We start from the raw sequence: 27,619 nt of genomic DNA on the forward strand, positions 1-27,619 counted from the left end.
CACACACACACACACACCCACGCACACACACACACACACACACCCACACACACACACACACACACACACACACACACACACACACACACACACACACACACACACACACACACACACACACACCCACACCCACACGCACGCACGCACGCACGCACTTTGGATTTCTTTTTTTTCTCCACGAGTCGGTGTCAGAATTGTATTCTGGTTACTTCTTAGATAATAATAATAATGTTATATACAAATACAATAATACAAATAATAAAAAATAATGATAATAACATTTCAAACACTTTAAGTCAAAAGTAGACTAATAGGAAAAGGTTATTATGAATCAATGAATACTTATAAAATTAAACAAATATTAAATAATATATATTAACACATTTTATTATTTATTATTTTATCTGCCTGATATATTTGGTATTTTTTTGGGAACACTTGGACCTCAATTAGAATTTAAAATAAAGCTTTATGTGGGATTGAACACTGTTTGGCTTCACACCATGGGTTTGTCATGTCATGTCATCAAGTTTATATATATTATGCTACATATTTCATGTCATCAATGCATAAAGGAACCCGCTATAGCTGAGTGTGGCCTGGTAGAATTGATTGCTGGTTGATTTCTGTAACAGGTCAGTGAAATCATTCAAATTGGCTTCTGCTATGAAAAAACATGCTAAATGTTCTAGATGTGGATTTAGTGGTTTTATTAGGTCGTAATAAGAAAGAAAAGGAAAATGTAAGACCACCAGCGAGGACATTTTTAAAACCTTGGACAATCAAATCAAATCAAATAGACCATTACATTATTTTCCAAGGTAGCTTTAAACCATTTTAACTGCTTGTTATTCAGTGTGCAAAAAGAGGACAGTGTTTTCTTTTCTTTTATTAAAATTATTTTCTTACTTTAAGTCCCCCTATTATAACTAGTTTATAACAGCTGTAATAATACACAATTTTAATATGTTTATAGTGGTTGACAAATAATGTACATTAATAAACACTTAAACACGACCATATCTGCTTACAATACGTCATAGAGTGGTAAACCATTCAGTAAATGTAAAGTGTTACCAAACTTCAACGTGATCTGAGTGAGTGTGGTTCTCTATTGTTGGTGTGCTCTTGCTATTCAGAGCGTTGTCCTTATCAGTGTTACCTTGAGCTGTTGGTATGAGATAGCATATTACAGAAAATATGACTCTCACATGGAGAGGGAATGTGCGGCAGTGTTATGTGAAAGGAATGCATTCATGGACCGATGTTACACAAGCACTCTGTGTTTAATAGTATGTGTCAGTCGTCTCTCTCTCTTACATCTTTGTCTGTCTCCATCTTATTTTACAGACAGTGGACTCGTCTAATGACTGAGATGAGAGATTCTTGGTTATTATGTGATATTGTTCATGTGTGTGTGTGTGTGTGTGTGTAACAGTCCCTCTTCAGGAGATGGCAGTGAATCTTTAGACACATTTCATGCACTGTGCTCAATGTTAAATGGGGCATTACAGCAGTTTTAAACAAGAGGACCAGTTTACTTGTCATGAGGTGCAGGTACTGTACAGTCTGCAAAAACAGTTTACTGTTTTCTGTTGCTCGGCCCAGCTTCGTTCTCTGGCTCATTCACATGATCGGAGGAAGGAAATAACTCTGGATTTGGCTATTAGTGTATTTTAGGACCTATTGATTTAATTAAGAGCTATTCATATGTTCGTACTGGAAAGTTGATTTACCAAAACACAATTAGTTACACTGAGTAACAAATGTCTCTCTCTCAATGTAAGTCTATGGGGGGGGGGGGGGGGCCCAATGACATCACATGAAGAACCTGGAAGTTTGAATTCCCCGGTTTGGTCGCTAAATTAGCTTCCAAGGTCTCTTCCTGGGGGTTTGGAAGTCTAATACTAAATAGCAAGAGTCCAGGAGTCAATAATCAGCACAAAAAGTATGAGCACAATTCTTCTTGTTTTTGGCGTAGACAAGGTTTGAATACATCTCCCTCTGGCAAAGGTGAGATTGTGTGAGCCCACCTGTAGGTGTTTTATCAAATGTTGCTGGAATAGGAAGAAATCATGTTTTTGTTGAGGGCTGTCTAGCCGTGGACTAATACACAAGTGGTGCTTATTTACTGCAGCAGGACGTTTGTGTGACATTCAAAATAAACTACAGTGCCCACATTCATCGCGTTGAAGGAACATGTCACCTGGTGCAACTGTGTGGCTCATTGATGTGTTTTTTTTAAACAATGGAGGTCTATAACATATGCATAAGATAGGATAATCTCACTGTTGGTCTTGGTCACAGGATTTGTTTCACCTGTTCTCTGACTTTTCAGCATGAAATAACAGAAACCGCGTTATTGTCGAGAAAGAAGCAGCAGCTCCGTCTGACTTCACTGTCTCCATCCTCTGCAGGGTTCACACACACTGACCTGGACCATGAGCAATGATTCGCCTGTTCTGACAAGTCTGACTGAGCACTCCACCGTGAGTACCGCTACGTCCGCCCCTCCCACTCTGTGTCCACTAACACTATAGTCTCCCACAATACTTTACAGATTGAACTGGACCTCAGCCAAAAGCAGCACACAAATAGGTACAGGCAGTGAGTTAACGCCACACTGTCCCAGTAACAGGTATTATATCCCAGCAGGACCTGTAATGGGGGAAAGCTTGATCTGCATCCAAAAGGGATTTTACTCAAAAACGGGGCATTATTTTGATGCCGGATTTGTGGAGGCCGGGGAGGATATCTGAGCCTGCGGAGGTGATTATCGGACAGTTAAAGCTGTCTGTGCGGAGGGAGAATGGACTGTAGCATCCCTCGAGAGTGTGTGTTAGAAGCATGGCCTAAAGACTGGCGGGAGGCTTCGCTGCTCAAGCTGATTGATCGTGTTGTTCTTCCTCTTTGGCTGAGCTTGTGAAAACAGCAGATTTAATTAAGCTACAGATGCTCTGACAAGCTCTCTCTGTGTGTGTGTCTATCAAGGTGTGCATGTTACCTACACACACGTATACGGCTTCAAACACATTATACTGTATCTCCCCATAGGCTTCAGCAGAATGTAGGCCACAATAGCATCTAATGAATGTGAAAATATACTGTGTGTGTGTGTGTGTTTGTATGACATGGGACTTAGTTAGACATGTTCAGGCCTGAGGTTGAATGAAAAGGGGGGAAAAAGGGTATTTTCATTTGCTCTAACGCACGTAATCGTCATCTGGTTGTATAAGAAGAAAGTCCCTCCTCCATGTTGCGACTTGCTTGCTGTTGGATTGAGCCTGCGGTTGAGGTTGACACAGATTGATTGATGCTTTATTTTACGGAAGCACCTTTACAGTGAATGGAGTCAACCCAACACAGTCTTTATCACGCACACAAACACGTTGTTTTTTTAATGCAACTCCATTAGTCGACTGACAGAAGATTAATTGTTTTCAATCAAAATGTCAAACATTCTCTGTTTGCTGTGTTGTTGTTGTTTTTTTATCTGATTGTTAGACAAAACAAGAAATTTGGAGAAAGCAAACTACAAATAAAAATATTTTTTTTCACAATTGTCTGACATTTTATACAAAACGTTTGATTGAGAAAGTAATGGGCAGATTACAATACAATGAAAATTAAAATCATTAGTTGCAGCCCTTTAGTGTCTGTACATCTAGTCAGCAGCAGACTTTGGGTTTGAGCTGTACTTTAAACTTCCAGTGATTAAATAGTCCTTAATCCTGCTTTTAACTCCTTCCATGCTGTAAAATAATCTAGTTTAAAGTGTCTGTCGCAAAAACTTTAAAAACACTTTCACCTAAAACAGTGCAGGTTTGAGGAATGACGTATACGTTATTTGTGGTGAAGGTTGAAGCTACTGAGAGTTTTAGGAGTCAGTAGAGAACATAGATAAGGAGGCAATTTGTGTAATTTGGCTTTATAATAAAAAATGTACGAATGTTTCATTCTACAGTTGTATAAGGAGCACAAACCAACTTTCAAATGACCGTTAATGACCTTGATGCTGCTCTAGCTAAGGCCATCATCATCTTCTGAAGGTCTTCCTGTGCTCAGTGAGGAGCTTCTCACACGTCTCAGTTTTCTTTAAATCTGTGCACGATGACAACCTTTAACATTTTTCATATATTATGTAATGCTAAATGTTGCAATAGATGAATATTCCCTTTGTGACGGTGAGAAGAGCCCAATTATTTTCTCTCTCTGGTGAAACTGACATCGGAAGAAGAGCCAGGAAAGTCTGGTGTGGGGATTGCTCATGTGCGTCTGCAACCTCCTCCGATTTCCATTTTTAGCCTGCGGAGGCCTCAATTCCCCCTCATTGAGAAGAGCTGGGAGATTGAATTAAGGGTCTCGCTGACGTTTCGATTAGCATCCCCAAGCTCACTCAGCCAAGACTGAGAGTATTAATCAGAGGGACTAAAGCAGTATTGTGTGTGTGTATGTGTGGATAACAATCACTGTGAGGAGGCAGGGACTCAAGAAATAGTTCATAGTTAATAGTTAATTCTCTCCTTATTAAATATTACGAGGATTTGCTGGCAGCGTAATGCGACAAAGAGATTCCTCATTGCTGTGAAGCTCAAAGGGAGAAGAATCAATTACTGCCCCAGTAGGACCAACGCAGCCAGCGAGCTCACAACAGCGAAATATGACAACAGAGATATGTCTTTGTGCTTTGAAGGAGTGAGTTACGAGCTCCAGCAATGACATGTGAATACAGCATGGGAATTAAAGTGAACCGGTGACAATACAGAGGGTACCAGGGTTTGGCTGATACTGGTTTTGAAAGCCGATATGTTTAATGCCACATTATATTTTCTGTCAATATCTGATTTGTATACAGCAAGAAAAGGTTGAGATCTATTTTTTACTTTTAAGGAAAATTCAAAATATCCAAAATTCCAATTTCAGGACATTATGTTTTTCAGGATGTGCCTGTGGCGGCAGGCCAGGTGGAGAACTATGTGCTGCTGTTGGTGCTGCTGAGTGTTTTTGCCGGGGGGACGCTGGTCCTGCTCTCCCTGCTGCTCCTCTTCTGTCACCGCTGCTGCTTGGGTGGACGACGCTACTCCAGGTGGGTGCGCCCGGCTAGGTGACACACTGTGTGGGACCTTTGCAGGCCTGGTTTTACACGCAGGGATTACAGGAGGCAACGTGATTGTAAGAGCAGTGGGTTAAAGCCGTGTTGAATCTGACGTTGAAAGTTGTGACGTGACCAGACACTTGCAAAGAGTAACAATCTTTTCCTCCTGTCAGAGCGAGTGATGACCCAGAGAAGACAAACACCACTTATGCTGAGGATTCTCAGCCCACCCAAGGTCAGAGCTGTGTATTTTCTTCGGTTCATACATACATCTCTTCTGGTCCGCTGTCGTCACTCACGTCGTTTCATTCCCTCGCTTCGTCCTTGTTCTCTTTGTCGTTCAGAGATCACCATTCATCTGGATGAATCAGACGCTCTCTCAGCTGCCAGCTGTCACGATGGAGAGTCGGAGCGATTTGTCTCCACTGGGTCTACCGGCCGCAGAGTCTCATTTAATGAATCTGCACTTTATGAACAGGAGAAGACGACCCAGGACAAAGGACGCAGGTACAGTTAAACAGGTGATTTTACATTATAATTTGGACGAGCTGTCGGTGGAATCAGATTAAATGATTCGTCCTCTCTCTCAGGTACACTCTGACTGAGGGAGACTTCCACCACCTGAAAAAGGCCCGGCTGACCCACCTTCACCTGGCTCCGGCCCCGTGTGACCTGAAGATCCTCACCATCATGGAGTGTGACTCAACAGAGAGCAGCACCGTCAACATCAATGAGACCGCAGCTCCCAAACTGCCCCTCGCTATCTACCAGGTAACTTTTCACTGACTGTGATTTATCTCACTAATGTCACCAAATCCGGTTTGTTTCCTCATTGTTGTTGTCTCCCTGCGTTGATTTCTCTTTCCAGCCCACTGAGAGAAGAGTCCCTGACTGGGTGGGACTCAGCCTCAGCGGAGGTCTGCCTGGAGACCCGCACCACTCCACCATACTGGACCAGGGCCCCAGACAGGCTTCATCCGCCATGAAAGCACAGCAGTCATGGTCCCAGACAGTAAGTTGAACCTTTTTCCACTTTGTGACAGCTATAAAATGGTCATTGCATATTACAGGTCAATTCAGGACTTTCAGGAATGTCTGTAAGAAAAATTCCAATCACAGCTTTTTTTGTGCATGTTTTAAGTTCCTGCTTGAAACATTTTTGTTTAGATGAAAAGAACACATTTCCTCAAAATCTGCAAACCACTAAATGTTTATTTTTACAGTAAAGTTGTGATCCAGAAATGCATTTGCACAGATAGATTCCTCAGTGAGTGTCACACATAAACAGAGCTGTGAAAAGCAGCTGCCACCGGCTCAAAGCCAGTGATGCACTGTGACATCAGTCATCACTGCAGCTGAGTGACAATATGACAAACTGCTTTGCTTCTGCCCGTCGTGATTCATCTCAGCTGGTCTGCCTCAACCCTCCTTAATGTCTCATCACCTCCCTCCGTCCTCCTCTCCCTTCATCTCTCCTGTCAGATGGAGGCTATCGGGGACAGGGGAGAGGCTGAGAGCGAAAGGGGGATGAGAGGAGAGTCGACTCAAGCTCCGGGACAGACTTCAGTTCTACATTTCTTCTCTAAACTGCGGCGTCATGCCAGTCTGGAGGGGGCAGGGCCTTACTTCAGGAAGTGGAAGTTTGACAGCAGTCATCGGGCTGCCAGCCTGGATGCCAAAGGTTTGGATAAATGTCATAAATAGATGATAAGCTTAGATTAGTGAATGATGTAAAAAGGCAAAAAAATATATATAGTAAAGGTGAAAAACATCAAGTAGACATTCTTTCTTTTCATGTGTATTTCTACTAGGATCCCCCAAGAGGAGGCCCTTCCAGAGACAGAGAGCAGCAAGTGAAACCACTGATCACACCGACGACGACTCTTTGTCCCTCGGAGATGAGGTCATTGAGTCGTTCCCACAGTCCCCTGTCCTGACCAGTGGCCTCCAGTCCCTCTCTGCAGAGTCTCTTTCTCCACCAGAAACTGTACTCACGTCATCAATCTTCCTCAGCAGGTACATCCCTTTCCATAACCCCATGACTTGGACCATGACATTCCCAGAAAGAATGATTAACTGTTTTCCATCTCTGCAGGTTAAAACCAGAGGCCATGGTGGAGTTAGGTAGCAGCGGCCCCAGAGGAGAGGATCTCTGTTCACCAACAAATGATTGTCACGCCCAGAGGCAGGAGGAGGCAACAGCCAATGGGACAGGAGTAGAAACAGAAACAAAGTTCGGTGCAGGTACAAGAACAGAAGCAGTGGGAGTCGAGCTAGAGTCGGTAGAAGATGACGACTTTTTTGCGGTACGACAAGGAACTGCTGTACAGGAAAGGTTCGAAGACATGTTAAATACACCTAAAGACACACAGACATCGGACGTGAGGAAAACGAGTGAGGCAGATGAAGGAGATGAGCTGGTGTTGGGAGCTGAGGCCAGGTTAAGGGCCGGCTCAGGCTCATCCCTTTCCTTCATGATTCGCCAGGAGAGCTCGGAGGCTCCTCCCTCCCTGTACAGAGACATTTGGAGCTTGCGAGCCTCTCTCGAGCAATACGCCTCCTCAGACCAGAGCAGCACAGATCGGGAGTCCATCCGCAGTGATGCCGACAGCGTCTCATCCCATGGTGGTGCAGGAGCTCGCTCTGGCCTGGACAGCTGCTTGTCCCAAGACCTGGACGATGAGCCTGAAGGAGAAGGCGAGGGAGAGATGTTGGAGGGAGGATTCAGAGGGGCGTCAGGTGGGAATAATGAGGTGGGAAGTGGAGCTGGGGGAGAGGGTGAGGCAGGGAATCGTAAACTCCTCCAGATGGACAGCGGCTACACCTCCATTGAAGCACCATCCAGGGCACCAGAAGAAATGCGGCTTTTTGGGACTCCTGGAGCTCCGAGAGGGAAGACGGCATCTGAGAGAAGGTTGTTCTTCACCAGCTCTGGGAGAAAAGGTTCAGTGTGCGAGAGCGTCGAGGCCAGGCAGTTTCAGGAGGAGCTGGAGGATGAGATGGACGGCACAGAGGAGAAACTAAAGGAGAGATCTCAAACTGGCAGCCAGTCTCTTACCCTTCAAGAACCACATCAGCTTCTGAAATCCCTTCAACCTCCAGAATCACAATCACAGTTGATGTCTCCTCTGATTAAGCCAATCCCACAGTCCTCTACTCCCCACAAACCCCATCTCCACCGCCGCGACTACAGCATCGACGAGAAGACAGACGCTCTCTTCAACGAGTTCCTCCGTCACGATCCACGCTTTGACCAGCAGGATTCGCCGCTGCGCTCCAGGCACCGATCCAGAGTTCACCTCCGAAAACAGTGGCAGCGACACAAGCAATACAGCGACCCAGGTTCAGGTGCTGGGGGTAGGTACTCCCCATCTTTGGAGAGGCAGAGGTTCACGCCGCTGAGGAGAGGCGACAGCGCCGGTTACCCTCTGGACACCAGGTATCACAGCACACTCTCGCGCATTGCGAGTGCTGCTGACGAGGAAGCCAGCGAGGTTGCGGCCTGTGAGGTTGCGGCCTGTGAGGAAGCCGCCAAAGAGAGCACAGATGACAAAGATGAAGGAGGTGCCGAGGAAGCCTCAGAAAGTACAGCCGACACAACCTCCGAAGGCACCGACGCAACAAAGAGTTGCACAGAGTCGACTGGTGATGGCTGCCAGGTCTCTACAAAAAAGGGCAAGGGAAGCACAACTAGCCGGTCTTTGACCACTACACAGATGAGCAACATGGATCCGAGAATCAACAACAGAAACAACAACAGCAGTCAAGCTATTCTATCCGAGAGCAGCCTGACAGACAAGCTGGTCGTGTCGGTTGAAGAGAGGCTCTACAGCAGCCTGCGCAGTGCAGAGAAGCTTGGCCACGGAGGAACGGAGCGTGTGCTCACCGTGTCACACACAGCCTCACCCGGCTTCAGTCCCATATAACCGGTTAACAATCTCATCTTCTTCATCGACTTTATTTCACATCCATTATCTATAGACGACAGACTTGAACAAAAGGGTCTTTAGCACTTCAAGCATCATCATGTAGATGCTTGGCCATTTGTGTCCGTTATATTTGGGTAAATAGCTGACGCATCAAAACACATATGTCCTAAAGGACAGAAGAGCAGTCTCTTCCAGCATTTCCATTCAGACCTTGATTTCCACTGTGACGCAATGTGACACGTGATGCTCCCTTTTTATTGATAACCATTCTCAAAATCAAATGCATTTGTTACATAGCTTTGAAAATATAGACCCATCTTTAGAAAAATGTAATATTTTCAGACTTAACTGTGAATTTTCAGCATGCTACTGTATGTCCAAACAACGTGTGTGTGAATACTGTACAGTTTTGACTTTAAAACAAAAAGCACTTTGATGGGAAGAAAGATAACGATGGAGTGTCCGTCACCCATTTCTCTCATTTCAAAACCATATCCTCAAGTGTCCTTCTCGTCTCGATCACCACGAGGGTAAATGTCTCCGTGAAAGCTTGAGGTTTATGTATTTGGCGATAAGAACAGTGATCATGTAAAAAAACATAACTTAAGTGCTCGCAACCCTGTCATTTACACCATATCAGCAGATCTGTAAAAACAGATGGGATACCCAAACTACACAGCCAACACAGCATTCTGAATAACATGCATCAAGAATTTTTTATACTCATATTTCATATATTTTTATAGGATTTTTGTTAACCATTTGTCCCCGTTATTCATCATAATTAAGGAGGCGGTATCAGGGTTTGAGCGAAGTGTTGCATCAGTGCCGGGAGATGATACGTAAAGTGACTGACATAGGAGCCTCTCAGGCTTTCAGACAGATGGTCCAGTGACAAAGAGTTGAGGCTGTGAAAGGAGAGGTTGAAACTGAATAGCAGTGGAATAAACTCACTCCGTATTACTAAATAAAAGATACGTCTGGTGATATTCTATATTTTTCTTGTCAACAAATCCCACAAAAAGACCAAAACCAACAATGAATTCATGATACGATCAGGAATTACCTGTATAGTCAAAGCCTGATTTAGTTTATAGCTCTCCATTGTTGTCCATAAACTATTAAAAAACTGAAACGGTGAGCCTCGTCGCAGGAGCAGGTGACATTCAATCATTGCTACAAATAGGCACATTCATTCATTTATTTTGAGTGAAGCCCACTCATAAAAACTGCGCCGTTAACCCACGGCTGAAAATAGTGCCCGAAAAATGCAGCGGCCAGCAGTTTTAGTAAATGATTTACCATTTCTTAGGAATTATCTAAAGTTGAAAAACAATGGGCTTGGAGCCGAGAACCACATAGGGGCTGGGGAAGTCAGAAAGTATTAAGAGACAAACTGACACCTTCTTGGTTTTGTTTATTTGTTGGCATTGGAAAAAATAAAAAATAAATAAATATTTGCAGCCCAATACTTAAAGTGATACTTTGCAGATATCCTCCGTGTTTACAGGTTAAAATCACAGGACTCCACTGTGTGTGCCAGTATGGTTGTAACATTATTTGTTAAGCATTCATGTCAAACTGTATTTCTTCAAACATGAGAACAATTGCTGCACGTTATGCGTGATGTCACCTGGGAAACTGCGATGGCAGGTAGCGCGTGTCCCTTTTCCTTTCACAGACGTGGGTTGGATCTAGAATACCTGTATATTATAAAACTCATGTCTTTGTCCTCAATCATAGTGGACCATCTGTTTTATTGTAAATGAGTAGTGCAGAAAATTAAAATGTCTCGCAGCCTTGACAAATGCTAGACCGTGTGGGACCAACTGAGGCCCTTATTCATTTTGGACCGAAACATTTTTTTGTGAATAAAAACATGAACAAAACCGGACTATATACGCAACCTGTGGTTTTATGCTGTTGTAACATATTTCATGTAAGCTGATGTACTGTGTGAAACAGAAGGTGTCCTGACACACTAATCATACCGCTGGAATATTAGTCAGCCTGTAAACGCGAGACATCTCTTCATCCTTCCTCGTGTGTTTCGTTGAACAGAGAATCTCTGCGTCGACCTTGCTGACGTGGGAAGCGCTGCCCTCTCCCTCCCTCAGTGTAATGACTCACCTGCTCTCTGATCTATTCCCAGCGAGGGGCTGACGATGGGCCTCGGCTGCGTAAGAGTGGGGCGGGGCTCCCCCGCTGATGTGATCAACACAATAAAGAGCAGCATCGCTGAAAAACAGGTGATTGTGACGGCACACCGCCTGCAGGCGCATCGGCCTGATACTCTAGGATCTGACTACAAACTAGCTGCAGACATCAGAGTAAGACGAGAGTAGCATTCCCGTCAAATAATAACCTTGTTAAGGGCAGGTAAAAAAATAATAAAAACAGGACAAAGGATCATCCAACAAAATAGCCTGTTTGGGACATATTTTATATAAATAATAATTAAAAAATATTCATTGGAAAAAAGAAAAAAAAGAAAGGAACCTAAATGGAAACAGGTCAGCGGTGGATCTCAAAGCTTCAGTCTTCAGCACTTTCCCTTTTCCCAGCTCTGTACAGCATGCAGTTTGTGGTAGTAGAGTACTATTATAATTATTCTCATTATAGATTTAAATATAGAATTATTCATAACTTTTGAATCTTTGTTTACCTCTTTTAATTTTTTACACTTCACAATGCGTCTTAAAAACTGCCATTAGGGTTCTGTAAAAACAAAAGTAGTAATAGAAACAGGTGTGTGGGGGGGGGGGTTTGGATGGGTGGGGTACAGGGGTGATGGTGTTTGTAACGTCCGGTGCAACACTTGACCCTCCTAAGAGGGTGACAGGGTGGAGAGGGGAAATTGACTAGATGACAGAAGTGGATGACAAGATTTGAAAGGAGCCAAAATATGGGAGAAAAAAAAACCAAAAAAAACTCAAAACATCTTCACAGCCAGTGCCTCAGTCTCAGAGCAAAAGGAACATTTCATGCTGTCCTCCTCCTCCCCGTCGCTCATACCGCATCTTCTAAAGACTCTGCAGGCCAGTGGTCCAAGGAGGTATGGGGGCATTAACGTCAGCAGGTGTCTCTCACAACCGTGAGGACTCCGGACACAGAAGGACGGGGACAGACCAACCTGAGAGACAGAGGACAGAATATAACAAGACGTCCGGTGTGGTTGTATTTTAAGTTGATCTCATTTGTTAACGTAGCACATATACTTTGTTAACATGGACAGACTCGTCCACTGGGTGAGAAAGAGATACAAACATCCGACAGCCCACTTTCTCTCTCATCCAGGGTGAGTCATCGCCTGAACAAATGAACACAGCCTCTCCTCTGCACTGAGCTCATGACAAACAGCCTCACACTGTGACTGGTTTGTATGCGCTACAGACTGAATGAGCAAGCTGTGGGTGGTAACTGGAAAGAGAGGAGCTCAACCTATTAATTTGGTGTGTACGCTTGCAGCACAAATTGGTCCCACTTCTCCTGAATGAGGGCCACTGACGAACCCCTGGAAGGTTATCGTCTAGATTAATCCTGGCGGAGAATAGAAAAATGACACCCCAAAACTGGACAAGTCCAGATCTAGTTTTCGTGACTGTATAGGAAACCTCCTGGGGAGAGGCGGTGAGTCAGAGGCACTGCTCTCTGAATATCAACACACACTCTCTCTCTCCTCCCTGATTCCCTCTTCCACCGATACTCATCTCTATGTCTCCGTCTCTTCTTATCTCATCCCTCCCATCTTTTCATCTGTGCTCCGTAGGTGTTTATCTCAATCTTTCTCCTCTGTCTACTGTATGGAAGGCGTCCTCTGAACACAATTCAGAGTCTACACACTCACCAGGCGGGTTGTTGCTGAGGAAAGAGGGAGGGGGTGTCATTGCTGTTTGCAGGTGGAGAGCTTGCGGATCTTGCTGGCTGTGGAGACTCCTTTACGTGAGGGGTTGGATGAAGAGGAGGATCGGCGTTCGGCTTTGGCCTTGCTATTCAGAGACCCCCCGTCTGTCCCGTTCACACAAACTGGCTTGGCTAGAGCCGGACTGTAGTCTTCGTTGTGCCCCTGATCCAGATCTTCTTCGGCCACTTGTCCTAAAAAAGTACACGCACAGCAGGCTCAGAACAAATCCATCACAGTTTCAAACAAAGTGCCGTCTCGACCGCCGCATCATTCGGCAAGCGTGACGTAATAGCACGAGTGTGGAAAACTGAGTGATCACATGGATGGAAATTACAACAGAGCTGCTGCTGTAAAAGCTGTTAACAAATTTTGTTTAAGTGGGACCTTTAAAAAGCTCATTTGTCAGCAGCACTAGCAAAATGTCAGGTCACCGACAACAACAGGAAATCAGCCGAGTGAAAAATAGGCCCTAACCTCAATGTGATCTTTCAATTTCATGTGCAGAGGTGTGCCTGTGTCTGGGTGGAGATACGAGTGCAATTTAAATCTCTGACCTGCAGATTTAGATTTTCACCGATACATGGCCGATCGATCGGTGCATCTTAATGTATGTGTGTGTGTAGCCAGGCCCGTGAGAAACTCTTAAATAATTTCCCACACTGTGAGAAGTGCAACACAGAGGAGAATAATAAAAGCTTAAGAGAAACATTCGGTCTTCCTGTTTAATTTACCGTCAACTCTTTTATTTCATTCATCTGAGCGCGTGTGGGACTGAACCTTGAGAAACCATTCATACTCCCACACCAAAACCATTTCAACTGCACTATTTTTAGATCACTTCATTCACAATGTGCAGCTCTGCTTGTGTTTTCATGTGGAGCACCACCTCCAGGTCCCCGACACGACTACTGCAGTTATTATTACGACTGTTGCCTGGCAACGGATAAAGGCTCTGAATTCTGGGATAAAAAAAGATAAAAGAAGAGCAGCGAAACAAATTAAATCCAATATGAAAGATGCCGTCATCATCTATTCACCCCAAAGTCAGTAAACACCGAGAACGTTTGTACACACAGTTCACTAAAGGAAACATCATTTATTGACATAAAATGTATCTTTTTCCAGACAGGACTCTGGACCTGCGCCCACAGCTAAGCCTTGTTTACTCATTCCTAGCTGGTAAACCGTCAACCAATCAGAGCTCAGTAGGTGGGTTAAAGCTCTTCCTACATACGTGAAGCTGGCTATCGACCTACATTCATGAGAAATACAGAAAGAAAAACTACAACTAGCATGGATGAGATCGACGCAGCTGTGGATCTATTGATAAATATTGATCACGAACTTTTGTTTTTGTCTCGGTTGTTCTGTGTTTTAAGTTTGCCGACATATTTATGCTTTACTGTGCTGTACTACAAATTGCACCTTTGAGGACATTTAAGCTACTAGTCCACGTACAATAATAATAAATACAAAAACAACATAATTCTATAATTAGATCTTTGATCCATGTGGAAAATGTTAAGTTGGCTGATCCTGGCAGCTGCCAGTGTCAACTGAAAAAAAGATAATGTCGGGATCAGGATGTCAGAAAACAGGAAAACTTCAAATAGAAAACTGCCAAATGTGACCAAAATGTCAGAATTAATGAAGTGAAATCAAACGATAATTCATTTTTATCATCAGGTGACAGAATGAGGGGAATTTCTGGTAAGCCCTAGTTTACCTGATTGCGTTTTTAGTGATAAGTGATGTAATAGGCAGCCTTATACAAGGTCGTGTTGAATTATGTTGGACATTTTAAAAGACATATTTAAGGGTCAGTTTATGTCCGTCATGCCTGGAACTCTGATTACACAAAACCAAACGGTTCAAGTTTTTTTTCAACCACTAAAACAAAAGAGCATGAGCAGTAACGGAGGAAAGACTCCTGAAATGACAGTAAAAACAGAGTAAGCGTGGCGTTAATATAACCTGAACAATTCCTGTTACAGTGAAGCGCATCAATAATGTTTTTATTGGCTTTAGGTCACAAGCGACAGTTTAATGTTAGAAGTTGATGAAAGTCTTAACTTTTAACACATTTTTGACATGAGGAAGTGGTTCGGTGTAAGTGTAACATAACGCATTTCTAAGAAGAAAGATTCAGTGTGGTCATACAAAGGAGGAAGTAGCTGACAATGAGAAAGCAGATGTTTTACAATCTTCTCCAAGTCAAAACAGAGAGAATAGAGGACTAACCAAGACAACACAAAAGACATTCACTAACCACGGATGCTTTCACAACGCAAAAAAACCAACATATATTTAAATCAAGAAGTAAAAGCACATAATGATTCATAATAATAAGAATAGTCTGAGCTCACACTTACCTGGCACTGTGAAGTCCTGAGTGTATATGATCTCATCCTCTCCATCGTACAGCTCGTCGTCGTCCTCTTCGGTGTAGCCGTGGAGATCCTCCAGGTAGGGCACCACCGTCATACTCCGCCAAGGATCCCTGCTCTCTGCGTTGGCAGGGATGGGCACAGGGGGCTCAGACGGAGGGTGTTTCTTACGCACCCAGCTAGGAGGGACAGGCAGGGAGGAGATGGACGTGTAAATGACAGATCTGACTTCAACTACGCTTTCTAAACACTTCTCACACTGCTTTTTAATCTGCACTTTATTATTTTTTACATGGGATACACGATAAATGCAGAATACTTTTATCACTCACTTGTGTTGCCTTATGTTCTGTATGGAAAACCTCTTCGCAGGGTCATACTCAAGCATTCCTGGAAAACAAACATTCGAAAAGGTGAATTGAATCACAACAATCCTGAACAATTTCTCCTCTTTACCGTTCTGTTAAGTGTTTTAACATAAAACTGGTGGGAGGCCACCGCACTGAGCGAGCGAGCAGACGGAAAACTCAATCAAGGGAAATTAATTAATGCACACAATCGTCTCATTCATCACCGTGTGTCGAGGCATCCTGCAGAGCTTAAGGAGTCAATGAGGTACAGTAAGGAAACATCAACAAGAGGAGCATTACAGCTGTACCCATGTAATGAAGAGTTTGTCCCTTAATTATCATAATGTGGGCTGAATCTGTGGGAGCAGCAGAACGTCGGTGTGATAAGGCAGCAGTGATGCGGTGCCCATCCAGACCTAATAATGTGATTGCCTGCCAGCAGGCAGCGAAGGGGGCAGCGTGCACAGTGCTGATAGTAGTGCTGCGCCTGCTGAAGGACACCTTTTGTGGCACTGGGCTTATTTTAGACCGTGTAATTATGGACCGACTATCTCCCAGGCGCTGCGTCATCACACACACACACACAGACGTCACGCGCTCACACAAAATGGGGGACGCAGGTGCTCTGAGTTATAACGGCACCAGAATGTGGCCGCTCTTATTTTTTCCTGTTCACGGTTAAGAGACTGTTCAACTACAGTAAAACAACAAGATTAGATGGATCAAAGCTGGAACACAGTCACTGTGCGTCACTGTTTCATAAGTTGGTGCAAACATAATCTTCCCAACATTCTTCATGGATTTACATCCATTCAGCCGATTGTAAATTTCACTACTTGACTCTTTTTCTGTTTGTTTGTACAAGGGGCAGAAGCGTTGCAGCATTCCAATCGGGAAAAGCAACGCCTGACTATGAAATGTTTAGTATTCCGCTGCTGGCTCCACATCAATGGAAACTACGTCAACAGCTGGAGGCTTTTCTACAGTTTGGAGGAAGCCTTGCATGCTGAGAAATCATGGTGACTTTCAGAGTCACAGCACCACCTACTGGACAAACCGGACCGATTCCATTTCAAAGCTTTTACTTCCAGTCGACACTTTCTTCTGCAATGCTACACAAACATACTTGGAGCAAAGCACTTCCACTACTATGTTGATATAAATGCATGGTGTTGCCTGAGGATGCATGACAAGAGTCATCGACTGCAGTGACAAGAAATACTGCACTGGATGGATTAATCCTTTCACCTTGAAGACAAAGTATGATTTGGCCTCATGGGTAAAAACATCATCTCTTTAAAACACTCACCTTGCAGCAGGTCTGACAGGAGGGGTCCACAGTCCTCGGGAATAGTGAAGTCTCCTTTTCCAATGTTCTCAAATAGCTTATAGATGTTGTCTCCCTCAAACGGATACAGACTGGTTGTGATGTTGTATCTGAAGGAGAAGGAGTCAGAAAATACGTTTCATAAACTGACACTGTTAAGAGTCGTCACCAGCGTTTGTATTTTGGCAGCTATTTCAAATTTTGTCTCTCTCTTTCGACAAAAATCCTATTTAGTTTTAGTCACGTTATAGTCATTTCTATCTTTCATAGTTTTAGTCATAGACAACTGAAAATGTTTTAGATGACAAAAAGTAATTTTAGTCATTACTTTTCAAAAGGTTCTCTCTCTAAATGTCGTTAGCCTTCGTCGTAGTCCTGGGTCAACTGTCATCAGATTATATTGAACATCTCATTCTACCTATTCTAGCCAAATCCAATAATTTTGCTGTTTTAGTAAAAACTTTTATCTCATCAAAAAAAGGTCATTGACGAACATATTACGTCATAGTTTCGAACTTTCTGGAGTTATTTTTGACTGTTCTTTAAAGTCTAACAGAACCACACTGAAGCACATTGTAATCACAGCGTTATCTTTCCTATGAGATGTCCGTATACTCCTTACTCCTCATCCTCTCTGTAGCTTGTAGGCAGTGTGCCTATTCAATCCCTAAATCCTACACTCTGCAGGAGCATTTTTCCATGACCGTTGTCGGGTATTAAGACAACTTAGCAGATCTTCTGTCTATAATTGATGAAATTGAAGGCATTCTTTGAGGACTCGAGCAGCCTGAGGCTCTGACTACTCACAGTGTTACTCCGGCAGACCAAATGTCCACTTTAAACCCTGAAAAGGTGTCCAGTCCATTTGCAATCTCTGGAGGCTGAAAGGCCGGTGAGCCCTGACTGGTGCGACACGTGTCATCCTCCGCAAATGGGTGAAGGGCCTGAAAAATATAGAGTGAAGTGTTTAAATAGGAATTATGAAATAACTGAATAACTTGTTGCCATTTCCTTCGTAAGCAACACTATCCGCAGTAAAACCAGTAGTGATAACATTTTGAGTTAGAGGATGACGATTATGTTGACGAATCGCCCCGTCCCTACAATCAACAGTACTTTTGTTTTTGTTTTTGTGTTTATGTTTATAGGAGCTGGCAGCATCATTACCGATTAGCTAGAATATGTGGAAATTAAAAAGATGTGGACTTAGAAGATGCTTGATCTGGTCGTTGTGGTGAAAAACAACAATCCTTCCGCCTGGATGGTAAACAACACAATGCTGCAGCACAAAGCTCACCTCTGCTACTCCCAGGTCGGAGATTTTAAGCGCTCCGTCTGTGGTCAGCAGCAGATTTCCTGGTTTAATGTCTTTGTGAACTATTCCCTGGCTGTGCAAATATTCGAGGCCATCTAAGAGCTGGCAAAAGTACCTGGAGGAAAAAAAAGAAACAGAGGGTGTTGACAGATTCAATTTACAGACTGGATGCGTTTCATACTGCAAGTTGAAAACAATTGGCATATCAAACAATTTATCACTGTCATCACATGAACCTTCATCACTTCGTACTTTGGTGTCAGTGGCTTTCCAGCAGTGACCACACATTCACACAATCCACGGTCAGTTATTTTAACAGCAGAGGCCCTGCAGTCTAAACTTAGGCCCGGAGCAATGGCTGCAGAGAGGCTTGTTCTAAATATAGCAGAGAGGCTAAGAGAAAAGGGAGCAGAAAAGGGGGAGAGAAAAATAGATTCTTACCCGTGAGCTTGAGACACTGGAAACCTTTTTTCTGGCACGCTGTCCAGCATTTCTTGCATCCCACAAACGCAATACTCCATCACCATATACGTGAGTCAGGAGTCAAGGGGATTTACCAGAGCAAACAAACACATCCTTTAATATAATGAGCCCATTATAAAGACAATAGGTAACAAATGGAAATATTTAGGCATAGAAATAACCCTCAGGAACAGCAACATTAAAATCTAACATCTAAAATCAACTCATTCACAACGTAAGGATATATTTTCTGCTTCTCTTCATTGTAGAGCACATCCACCAACTGAATCACATTCTTGTGTTGGAGTCTTCTTAGCAGCTGAATCTCCCTGTAAACATACAAAAAAAAAAGATCAATCAGGCAACGTACAGGAAGTGTTGTATAATCTAATACTGCCGCTTGTCTGCTGAGAACGTAGGATAAACGCCAGGTGCCATACATCAGCACAACCACATTCATTGGGGATGCACTTTGGGTATCGGACGATACCGAAGCATACCGAGCAGCTATATACTGCATATTGAGCCGGGACGAGAATTGATGGCAACTCAGATCATTTCACAACGCAGTATTTGCTGTTTTGAAATTCAAATAAATTGCGATTTACTAACGAGAAACTAAATTTGTACATCCAGTCAAATGAAACCGAAGACACTCCTAGAGGGTGATTCATTGGAAACACAATTGCAGGAATGATCCTGCAAGACTTGATATTGTCGGTGTGTAGCAGCAGTCGATTACAGAGGTGTCATGAAGACAGATAACACGAGGAGACGAGGTTTAAATCACCAGCATGGCAACACACCCGGGAGACTCAACATTCATCCCAGAGCTGCGAGAAGGGACGCTAATGAATCTGGAAGTGGAAGATTGCAAAGAACAAACCACAGACTTACGAGCCACATCCACACACAGAGGAGAGAGCTCTGCCTGACAATTAGGGACAGGAATCTGGTGATTAGATTTAGATTCAATCTGTCTCACTGGTACTTTGTTCAGATTACCGCAAATGAATGACAGTCATGTGTTTTAATTAGCAGCAGTGAATATTGAATAAAAACTAGATGCTGTTCTCTGTACACGTTTGTCGTGTCAAGTTCCTTCTTCATTGGGGAGACGATAAAATCCTAAATGTTTGCAGTTACTGAAGGTTGTTTTTAAGATAAGTTTTTAGAGTCTCCAACGTGAGGAAGCTGGAGGTCGCCCCATGTAGTCTTTGTCTGACATCACGGCGGTCTTTGTCTGACATCACGATGGCCCCATGTGCTCGAGGCAGAGTTCTGTCTTTACCGTTTCATCATCACTGCGTAGTGTGGACAAACCGTTATGTAACCAATGTCAAAGACATCAACGGTCACTGAAAAAAATGAAAGAGAATACATTTTTGGTCTTTGTGAATATATTTAAAATTGTAGAAGATAAAATGATTCTCATGTAAAGAGATTCTCCCCATCCCTCCTGGAAAGATGCGAGTCAAAGCCACGAAGGGAGAGCGCCTGTACCAAAACTAAATAAAGCACCAACAGTGCTGAAGTATTTTCTGTTCATCTTTTTTTTTTTACTTCTTCACAATCTCACAAACTGTTCTGTCCTTTATCACCCTGCAGTTTGTGAGCCGAGTCAGTCCTCTGCCTTTTACTCAAACGTACTACTGACAAATGGATATTCTGGGCATAGTCGGCCTCTTGCTTGCGCACAGACGCACACAAGCTGTCGCTGCTGCATCACTGCACTGGTAAGAAGACAGCTGACTCATGCACACCTAACAGCAGACTGATGATTAAAATATGGAAGGGCATTCGAGTCTAAAATACTTCCTCACTCATCGTGGGCGATAAGTTGTATATCTTCTAAATGTTATCATGGGTGGGGGAAGGAGGGGTACCTTCAAGTCCACATGTGTTTATTCAGTGAATTGTCAAAAAAAATCTGAAATAAAGTTTGTTAAAGAAATATGGTACGGCATGAATAGCATACTTAAGCAATACATCATCGCTGCTGTTCAGCTGGACAGCAAGCACAGACGACATGCCTGAAACGTAGCTAACCAAACTGCATCTGCATCGCTACTTGTTTCCATAAAACAAATCATAAAGCAGTGACTGCTGCAGTCCATCTGCAGTCTCTGAGCTCAGATGTGTGCCGACGGACCTCGTGTGTGTTCCAAGGCCTGCAGGCTGCAGAGCTGAAAGGATTTCAGCACTCAGCGATATATATATACACACACACACACACAGTTGTGTGAAAAAGTGTTTGCCCCCTTCCTGATTTTGTTGCATGTTTGTCACACTTAAATGTTTCAGATCATCAAACAAATTTAAATGTTAGACAAAGATAACACAAGTAAACACAAAATGCAGTTTTTAAATGAAGGTTTTTATTATTAAGGGGGAAAAAAAATCCAAACCTACATGGCCCTGTGTGAAAAAGTGATTGCCCCCCTCCCCCTGTTAAAACATAAATTAACTGTGGTTTATCACATCTTTGGAAAGCTGAGTTCAATTTCTCTAGCCACACCCAGGCCTGATTACTGCCACACCTGTTCTCAATCAAGAAATCACTTAAATAGGACCTGCCTGACAAAGTGAGGTAGACCAAAAGATCCTCAAAAGCTAGACATCATGCTGCGATCCAAAGAAATTCAGGAACAAATGAGAAACAAAGTAATTGAGATCTATCAGTCTGGAAAAGGTTACAAAGCCATTTCTAAAGCTTTGGGACTCCAGCGAACCACAGTGAGAGCCATTATCCACAAATGGCGAAAACATGGAACAGTGGTGAACCTTCCCAGGAGTGGCCGGCCGACCAAAACTACCCCAAGAGCGCAGCGACGACTCATCCAAGAGGTCACAAAAGACCCCAGAACAACATCCAAAGAACTGCAGGCCTCACTTGCCTCAATTAAGATCAGTGTTCATGACTCCACCATAAGAAAGAGACTGGGCAAAAATGGCCTGCATGGCAGAGTTCCAAGACGAAAACCACTGCTGAGCAAAAAGAACATAAAGGCTCGTCTCAGTTTTGCCAGAAAACATCTTGATGATCCCCAAGACTTTTGGGAAAATACTCTGTGGACTGACGAGACAAAAGTTGAACTTTTTGGAAGGTGCATGTCCCATTACATCTGGCGTAAACGTAACACGGCATTTCAGAAAAGGAACATCATACCAACAGTAAAATATGGTGGTGGTAGTGTGATGGTCTGGGGCTGTTTTGCTGCTTCAGGACCTGGAAGACTTGCTGTGGTAAATGGAACCATGAATTCTGCTGTCTACCAAAAAATCCTGAAGGAGAATGTCTGCCATCTGTTCGTGACCTCAAGCTGAAGCGCACTTGGGTTCTGCAGCAGGACAATGATCCAAAACACACCAGCAAGTCCACCTCTGAATTCCTCTACAGCGCTGTAAAAGACTCATTGCCAGTTATCGCAAACGCTTGATTGCAGTTGTTGCTGCTAAGGGTGGCCCAACCAGTTATTAGGTTTAGGGGGCAATCACTTTTTCACACAGGGCCATGTAGGTTTGGATTTTTTTCCCCCCTTAATAATAAAAACCTTCATTTAAAAACTGCATTTTGTGTTTACTTGTGTTATCTTTGTCTAATATTTAAATTTGTTTGATCTGAAACATTTAAGTGTGACAAACATGCAAAAAAATAAGAAATCAGGAAGGGGGCAAACACTTTTTCACACAACTGTATATATAGATCTATATAGATATCTATATATAGATATCTCTAGATATCTCTCTAGATATCTCTCTATAGATAGATAGATGCATATATTACATATGTATAATATTATATTAGCTACTCCCACACACAGTGGCAACATTTACAAGGGATCGAAATCTGCATCTACACCGTGTGCCAGTCCGAAGTCGGAGTCTAGTTTAAGGTATGCGTGTCTGCATTCGCGTCATTCCAAACAAGGGCATGGCATTTTTGGGGCGTTGCCGTAGAAACAGCAGTGGCGTTACTCAATCGATGCTGGTATGAGCATGCCCATTCCCGTGGCAACCCTGTAAAAAGCAGGAAGTGTTCAGCAGACAGGAATGCTGAGTAGAGGCTGAACGGGAGACCGGGAGCTACTACGGCGCCGCTCGCTGACGGGCCTTTACAGACGGGAGGGTCCGGCTTCCTCAGGCTGGAAGACGTACGGACAGAACCCTGCTGTGGTCTTACTAACAGAGTGACACAACCATGTAGCCAACCACTGCAGCTTTGTCCTAAACGTATAAATGTAGCCAGGAATACAAAAATAAACACCTTTGAAAACAAACAATTATGGTATGAGAAATATTTGGGACCCCTTCAGGATCATACAACAAAAGGTGGAAGTGGGACCAGTTCTTAAATTTAAGTAGCTTTCCATCTAGTATCTACCCTATAAATTGTTTACTCTGTGTTCATATTTTTGTACATTTTTACTCACTTATCGCACACATCTAAACATGACAGTTTTTCACCACTCTTTTTTACAAAACTGCTTAACCTATTACGTAACATGGGGACTGACTGACTTAGTCATTTTAAGTCCTGCCAAAAACTCTGGATTTGACTAAGGCCTGGTCTTAAGAGTTGGCCCCTCCAGAATTAATGTAGTTGTTTTTAAGGAACTTTGGTGTAGCTTTGGCTCTCCCCTATCTCACACCAGTGGGTTTGCATTTGAGAATTTTGTCTGTTTTAACCTCCACCTTCAATTCCGTGTGTGCACGTCGCACACTTTAACCTGAAGTGTCATTTTAGGCATGAAGTCCATCGGGCTGCTAGCGCTCTCAAAGCTTCTGAGTGAAAGGATCCAGTGTGGACACTGATGGAGAACTGCAGCTGCTGCTGACAGACTACTTTCAGTCCCAACTAACTGCAGACAGAGGGGGAAATATGGCATTTCTTCACATTAAGTTGCTTATCTTAGAATGGTTAACACGATATTCTGTGACAGACTGAAGTAAAGTTATAGTTCCTACTATAAGCTACAACATTGCTTACATTATTGTTGAGCCATTACGATGGGCTGTTCGTCACTCTTCTGCTGACGTTTTGACTGCGGCCTACAAACGCGCCATCTTACAGCTCTTCTTTCTCTCCGTGTGAACTCATTTTGACAGTTTTCTAAAGCTTGCTCTATAATTAGCGCAGGCCCGCAGCGAAAGGCTGGAGTAATATTTAATGAACTACTGTGTGATTAAAACTTGTGATACAGCCAAATCACAGAGGCATTAAGACAGAAGAGAGACAGGCTGGAACAAATTAAAACATTTATTTAAGATATTTAATCTGATAACCGCCTGATTTTGATTTACATTACCAGCGACGCCACAAAGAGAAAATTGTGTTCCTGTGTTGTGCTCACCATAATAAAATCAATGGAGTGATACATTGTGATGCATTTGCTAGTGTTAATAAACACATCACTGTTTTTATTGGTAACAAATGACTGTTTCTTCTCTGTAATCCTTTAGTTTCTTGAGTTGCAATGATTTATAAGAACACCGACTACATTAATGTGCAAACAAAGCAACGTATTGAGAAATCTGGTTACGGCAACATAATCTGTCACTAGACTGCAGCTGTTTTTGTAGAAAAAGTCTCGCTGTGTTAACCAAGTTTCTTATTACTTCACCTCGATTACAGCAACCACGTTTCTTTTCTATGCAATGTTTACAACTGGGTTGTTCCAAAAAGTTGACCCATTTACTGAAGTGCTTGTACAACAGTGCTGATTTTTGCAGTCCTGGTCTGTGTCAGTTTATGGCCGTTATACGTTTAAACTGAAACATCTTATACTTTAGACCATCATTTAATTCCTTTAGAACTTTTTATTATTCAGGCTAAGTTTTTGAAACAAGCTAAATGAGCTTTTTGTCGGCCTTTCAACGATGCAGAAGCGTATTCAGGGGGTAATGAGTGCAACTTCACATCATGTGTGGAACAGGTGAATCTGAGCACACGTGCAAAAGACATGAAACCTTCAAACAGAAGAGGCCAGAGAAGAAATGTTGTGTAGACTATTCTTAAAAAGTGTGTAAAATGCTGATCCATTTAACAAGTTTGGCTTATTTGGTTAAATGAGAAAAATGCTTTTTGTAGAAAGGGAAGTAAAAAAAAAAAAGAAAGAAAGAAAAGGTATTATATTGGTATTTATAGTGAAACTACGGTAGTGAGATTTCAAGTGAAATATTTCAGTTGCAGGTTGAAATGCAAGTTAAGAGTTGTGCACAGGGATTGACGGTTAATAAAGCGGAACGGACATGAAACGCAGTTAACCGTTGTCATTACACTTTCAGTTTGGAGATTTAAATCAATTAACTCATATTAAGAACAAGAATTCCAGTCAAGTCAAAGCTACTGCATCTCCGGATGACGGACTATCCCGAACTGAAAAGACCCATCATCTAAGTTAGTGACACTGGTGTAATGACTTAAATTGTCAGAGTACAGAGCAAAGACGGTAATTAATGGTCAAAGAAAGCAGGTTTGACAAACCCAAAAAAAACTCACTTTTTCACATTGGCTTCTCCATTGGGAATCCTCCTCAGCTTCTTCTTCTTCAGTATTTTGACAGCCCTGCGACAAAGAGTCTCTGAGTCCAGCATCTCTTTCACTTTGCCATAAGACCCCTCACCTAGCAGGTCGCCCATCAAGTACTTCCCAATCAGCTTTGCCCTCTTCCTCCTCGGCTGGTAGATCACCTCTGTAGAGTCAATGCGATGAATGAACGTATCCATTTCCATCAGTTCATTTTCATTGAGATAGTCAAGATGTTGCAGCTCGCCGGCACTCATGACTGATATTTCGGCAGCTACAACTTAAGCCTCCTGTGCAAATTGTTCACGAATAACTATGGATTGCTGCCGGGGAGTAATCCACTGGTAACCTTTAAGCACGGAGCCGAGTGTTTTAATTCCACAAGATGGAATACAGATGACTTACAACATACTTAACATGGAGAGAAAATAATCACGCCTGAGAGTTGAGGGGGTGGTGGGAGATCAATCCCAAATTGTAAACATTAGGGCTCTTTTCTCTCAAGAGGTGCGAACAGAGGAGCAAAAAAAAAAAAACGTGCTGGGTCCAGTGCTAAGTTAGTGTACGATACTGTGTATTCTGTGACAAGTGCAGTAGAACAGAAATTAGAAAACTCGTGATTCTAAAATGTTACTATTCTCTGCTTAACTATGAATGTAACACCATACAGCCTAAGGTAGAGGCGACCAGTCCTGCTTCAAGGCCGTGCAGCACAGCATTTCTGTCAAAGGTCCATGCTTCAGAGCACAGGTTTCCTCAGGATACATAAGTGTGTACAGCTGGACCGGATCCAAGCTCAGATCTACAGACAAACTCATGCAGCAGTGTCAGCCCGGCTCCTGGAGGTCGACTGAGCCATCCAACGTGTCCAACCGTCCTCAGGTGTCCTCCATGCCACCGCGCTTTCTACTACCTGGTGCCTGAAAACAAGAGTGCATTTAGACATTAATGAACATGCACACATAGCTGAACTAAGTTAGCCCTCTTTGGTAAACAATCTGTCCAGACATCAACACTTGACCGGTCAACCTTATTGGGTTTCTAATCTGCTGTGAGGTTCACATGAGACACGAGAATGTTATTTATGTTGAGTACACTCTCAGCACCCTGCTGTAATCAGTCGGGTGTGAGGTACGATTGACACTGAAGTTGCTCACTTGAATTGTTTTTAAGTGAATGTGTTAACTATTAGCTAACGTTAGCTGGTAAGCTAACATAGCACGTCTGCTTGAATGACTAGCTCACCAACGTACACTCACAACGTTGTTCATCGAGGTACACACCCTTGGCGACCATTGCAGGTTTTAACCCTGAAGTCTGCTCTTAAACAACTGATTTAACGTGGATGCTGAGGACCAACGACGGACAACCGGGGGGGATACACCGAAACGTCGTCACACAGCTGTAGCTAACCCTGCTGGTTATGCAGTACCAGCTAGCGATAGCTAACTTTGCCAAGATTAGCGTTAGCCAACTTCACCTCGTTTGCCGATAGAGCAGCGACGACGTAGGGGACGGGGTGGTTCTCTGTGTGTACTGCATTAACGTTATGTTGACCCTATAGCAAAATCAGCATTAGCTCTAACAGCCAAGCCAGTCCCTTTACCGGAGAAACGATCCCGATGCATCCCGCTAACCGGAGTTGCGTTGTCTAGCGAGCCGTTCAGATTCAGAGGTAAATTGCTAGCATGCTAGCTAGTTAACGAGCTAACTAGTTAGCTACTGTGACAACGGGTCTCACCTTTATCCATATGAATCGTTGCAGGTTTTATTCAGTCCTGGTTAAAGCAAATGTTTCACTTGGGTCTATCAGTAAAATGTCAGACTCTTCGTGTTACTCTTGCTACTCAGGTTGTCGCCATCTTGTTTACCTCCCCCCCCCGACTCGCACTGACAGCCCTTACGTTAATGCGTCAAATCAAAGCGTTTCCTCCCACACACTGAGGAACGAGAACAATGTCACCCAGTGCTGACAATACATAGTTTAAATATTAAGCTATTCAGCCTTTTACATTTAATTAAGTAATCTGATCCTATTGATATTTTTTGGGGGGAAATTTACGATGGATATCCCGAGGAAAGAACATGCCAACGCTTGTGACAAGTTGTGTTCTTCCACAAGGTGTTTATTGTTTTTATTAACACCGATTATAATCAGCACTAAAATGAGGCACAAATGCATTTGTTTGAGCTTGTTTCTTACTTCCTTTCCCTTTATGAACCGCACTCCACTTTCAACATCCATTGGCTCCGAAGCTGTAGTTCTAAAGTCACTTTGTTGATTCACAGAAAAATAATTGGCAACAATTTTTATAATCAGT

The 27,619-nt window shown here is 43.1% G+C and overlaps 2 protein-coding genes across 2 annotated transcripts in view; one reads left to right on the forward strand and one right to left on the reverse strand.

The window, feature by feature from the left end:
* The window catches only part of cbarpa (CACN subunit beta associated regulatory protein a), an 11,728-nt gene extending 810 nt beyond the window's left edge, over positions 1-10,918 (forward strand). Inside the window, exons 3-11 of the mRNA XM_031854816.1 lie at positions 2,418-2,489; positions 4,941-5,086; positions 5,269-5,330; positions 5,440-5,602; positions 5,686-5,866; positions 5,964-6,107; positions 6,578-6,776; positions 6,907-7,111; positions 7,191-10,918. Of these exons, the coding sequence (XP_031710676.1) occupies positions 2,442-2,489; positions 4,941-5,086; positions 5,269-5,330; positions 5,440-5,602; positions 5,686-5,866; positions 5,964-6,107; positions 6,578-6,776; positions 6,907-7,111; positions 7,191-9,021 (2,979 nt within the window). The 5' untranslated portion in view covers positions 2,418-2,441 and the 3' untranslated portion in view covers positions 9,022-10,918. The remainder of the gene's footprint in view (positions 1-2,417; positions 2,490-4,940; positions 5,087-5,268; positions 5,331-5,439; positions 5,603-5,685; positions 5,867-5,963; positions 6,108-6,577; positions 6,777-6,906; positions 7,112-7,190) is intronic.
* stk11 (serine/threonine kinase 11) lies at positions 9,270-27,197 on the reverse strand. Its single transcript, XM_031854817.1, has 11 exons — positions 27,040-27,197; positions 25,272-26,218; positions 19,015-19,098; positions 18,749-18,838; positions 18,290-18,422; positions 17,800-17,936; positions 16,975-17,102; positions 15,648-15,705; positions 15,301-15,494; positions 12,872-13,119; positions 9,270-12,157 (listed from the first exon to the last, which is right to left on the reverse strand). The coding sequence occupies exons 2-10, from the start codon at positions 25,553-25,555 to the stop codon at positions 12,908-12,910; spliced, it is 1,320 nt and encodes a 439-aa protein (XP_031710677.1). The 5' UTR covers positions 25,556-26,218; positions 27,040-27,197; the 3' UTR covers positions 9,270-12,157; positions 12,872-12,907.
* Between the last annotated feature and the right edge of the window lie 422 nt (positions 27,198-27,619).

Source organism: Anarrhichthys ocellatus, unplaced genomic scaffold (assembly GCF_004355925.1).
Source record: "Anarrhichthys ocellatus isolate YVR2014 unplaced genomic scaffold, GSC_Weel_1.0 scaffold15, whole genome shotgun sequence".
Lineage (NCBI taxonomy): Eukaryota > Metazoa > Chordata > Actinopteri > Perciformes > Anarhichadidae > Anarrhichthys > Anarrhichthys ocellatus.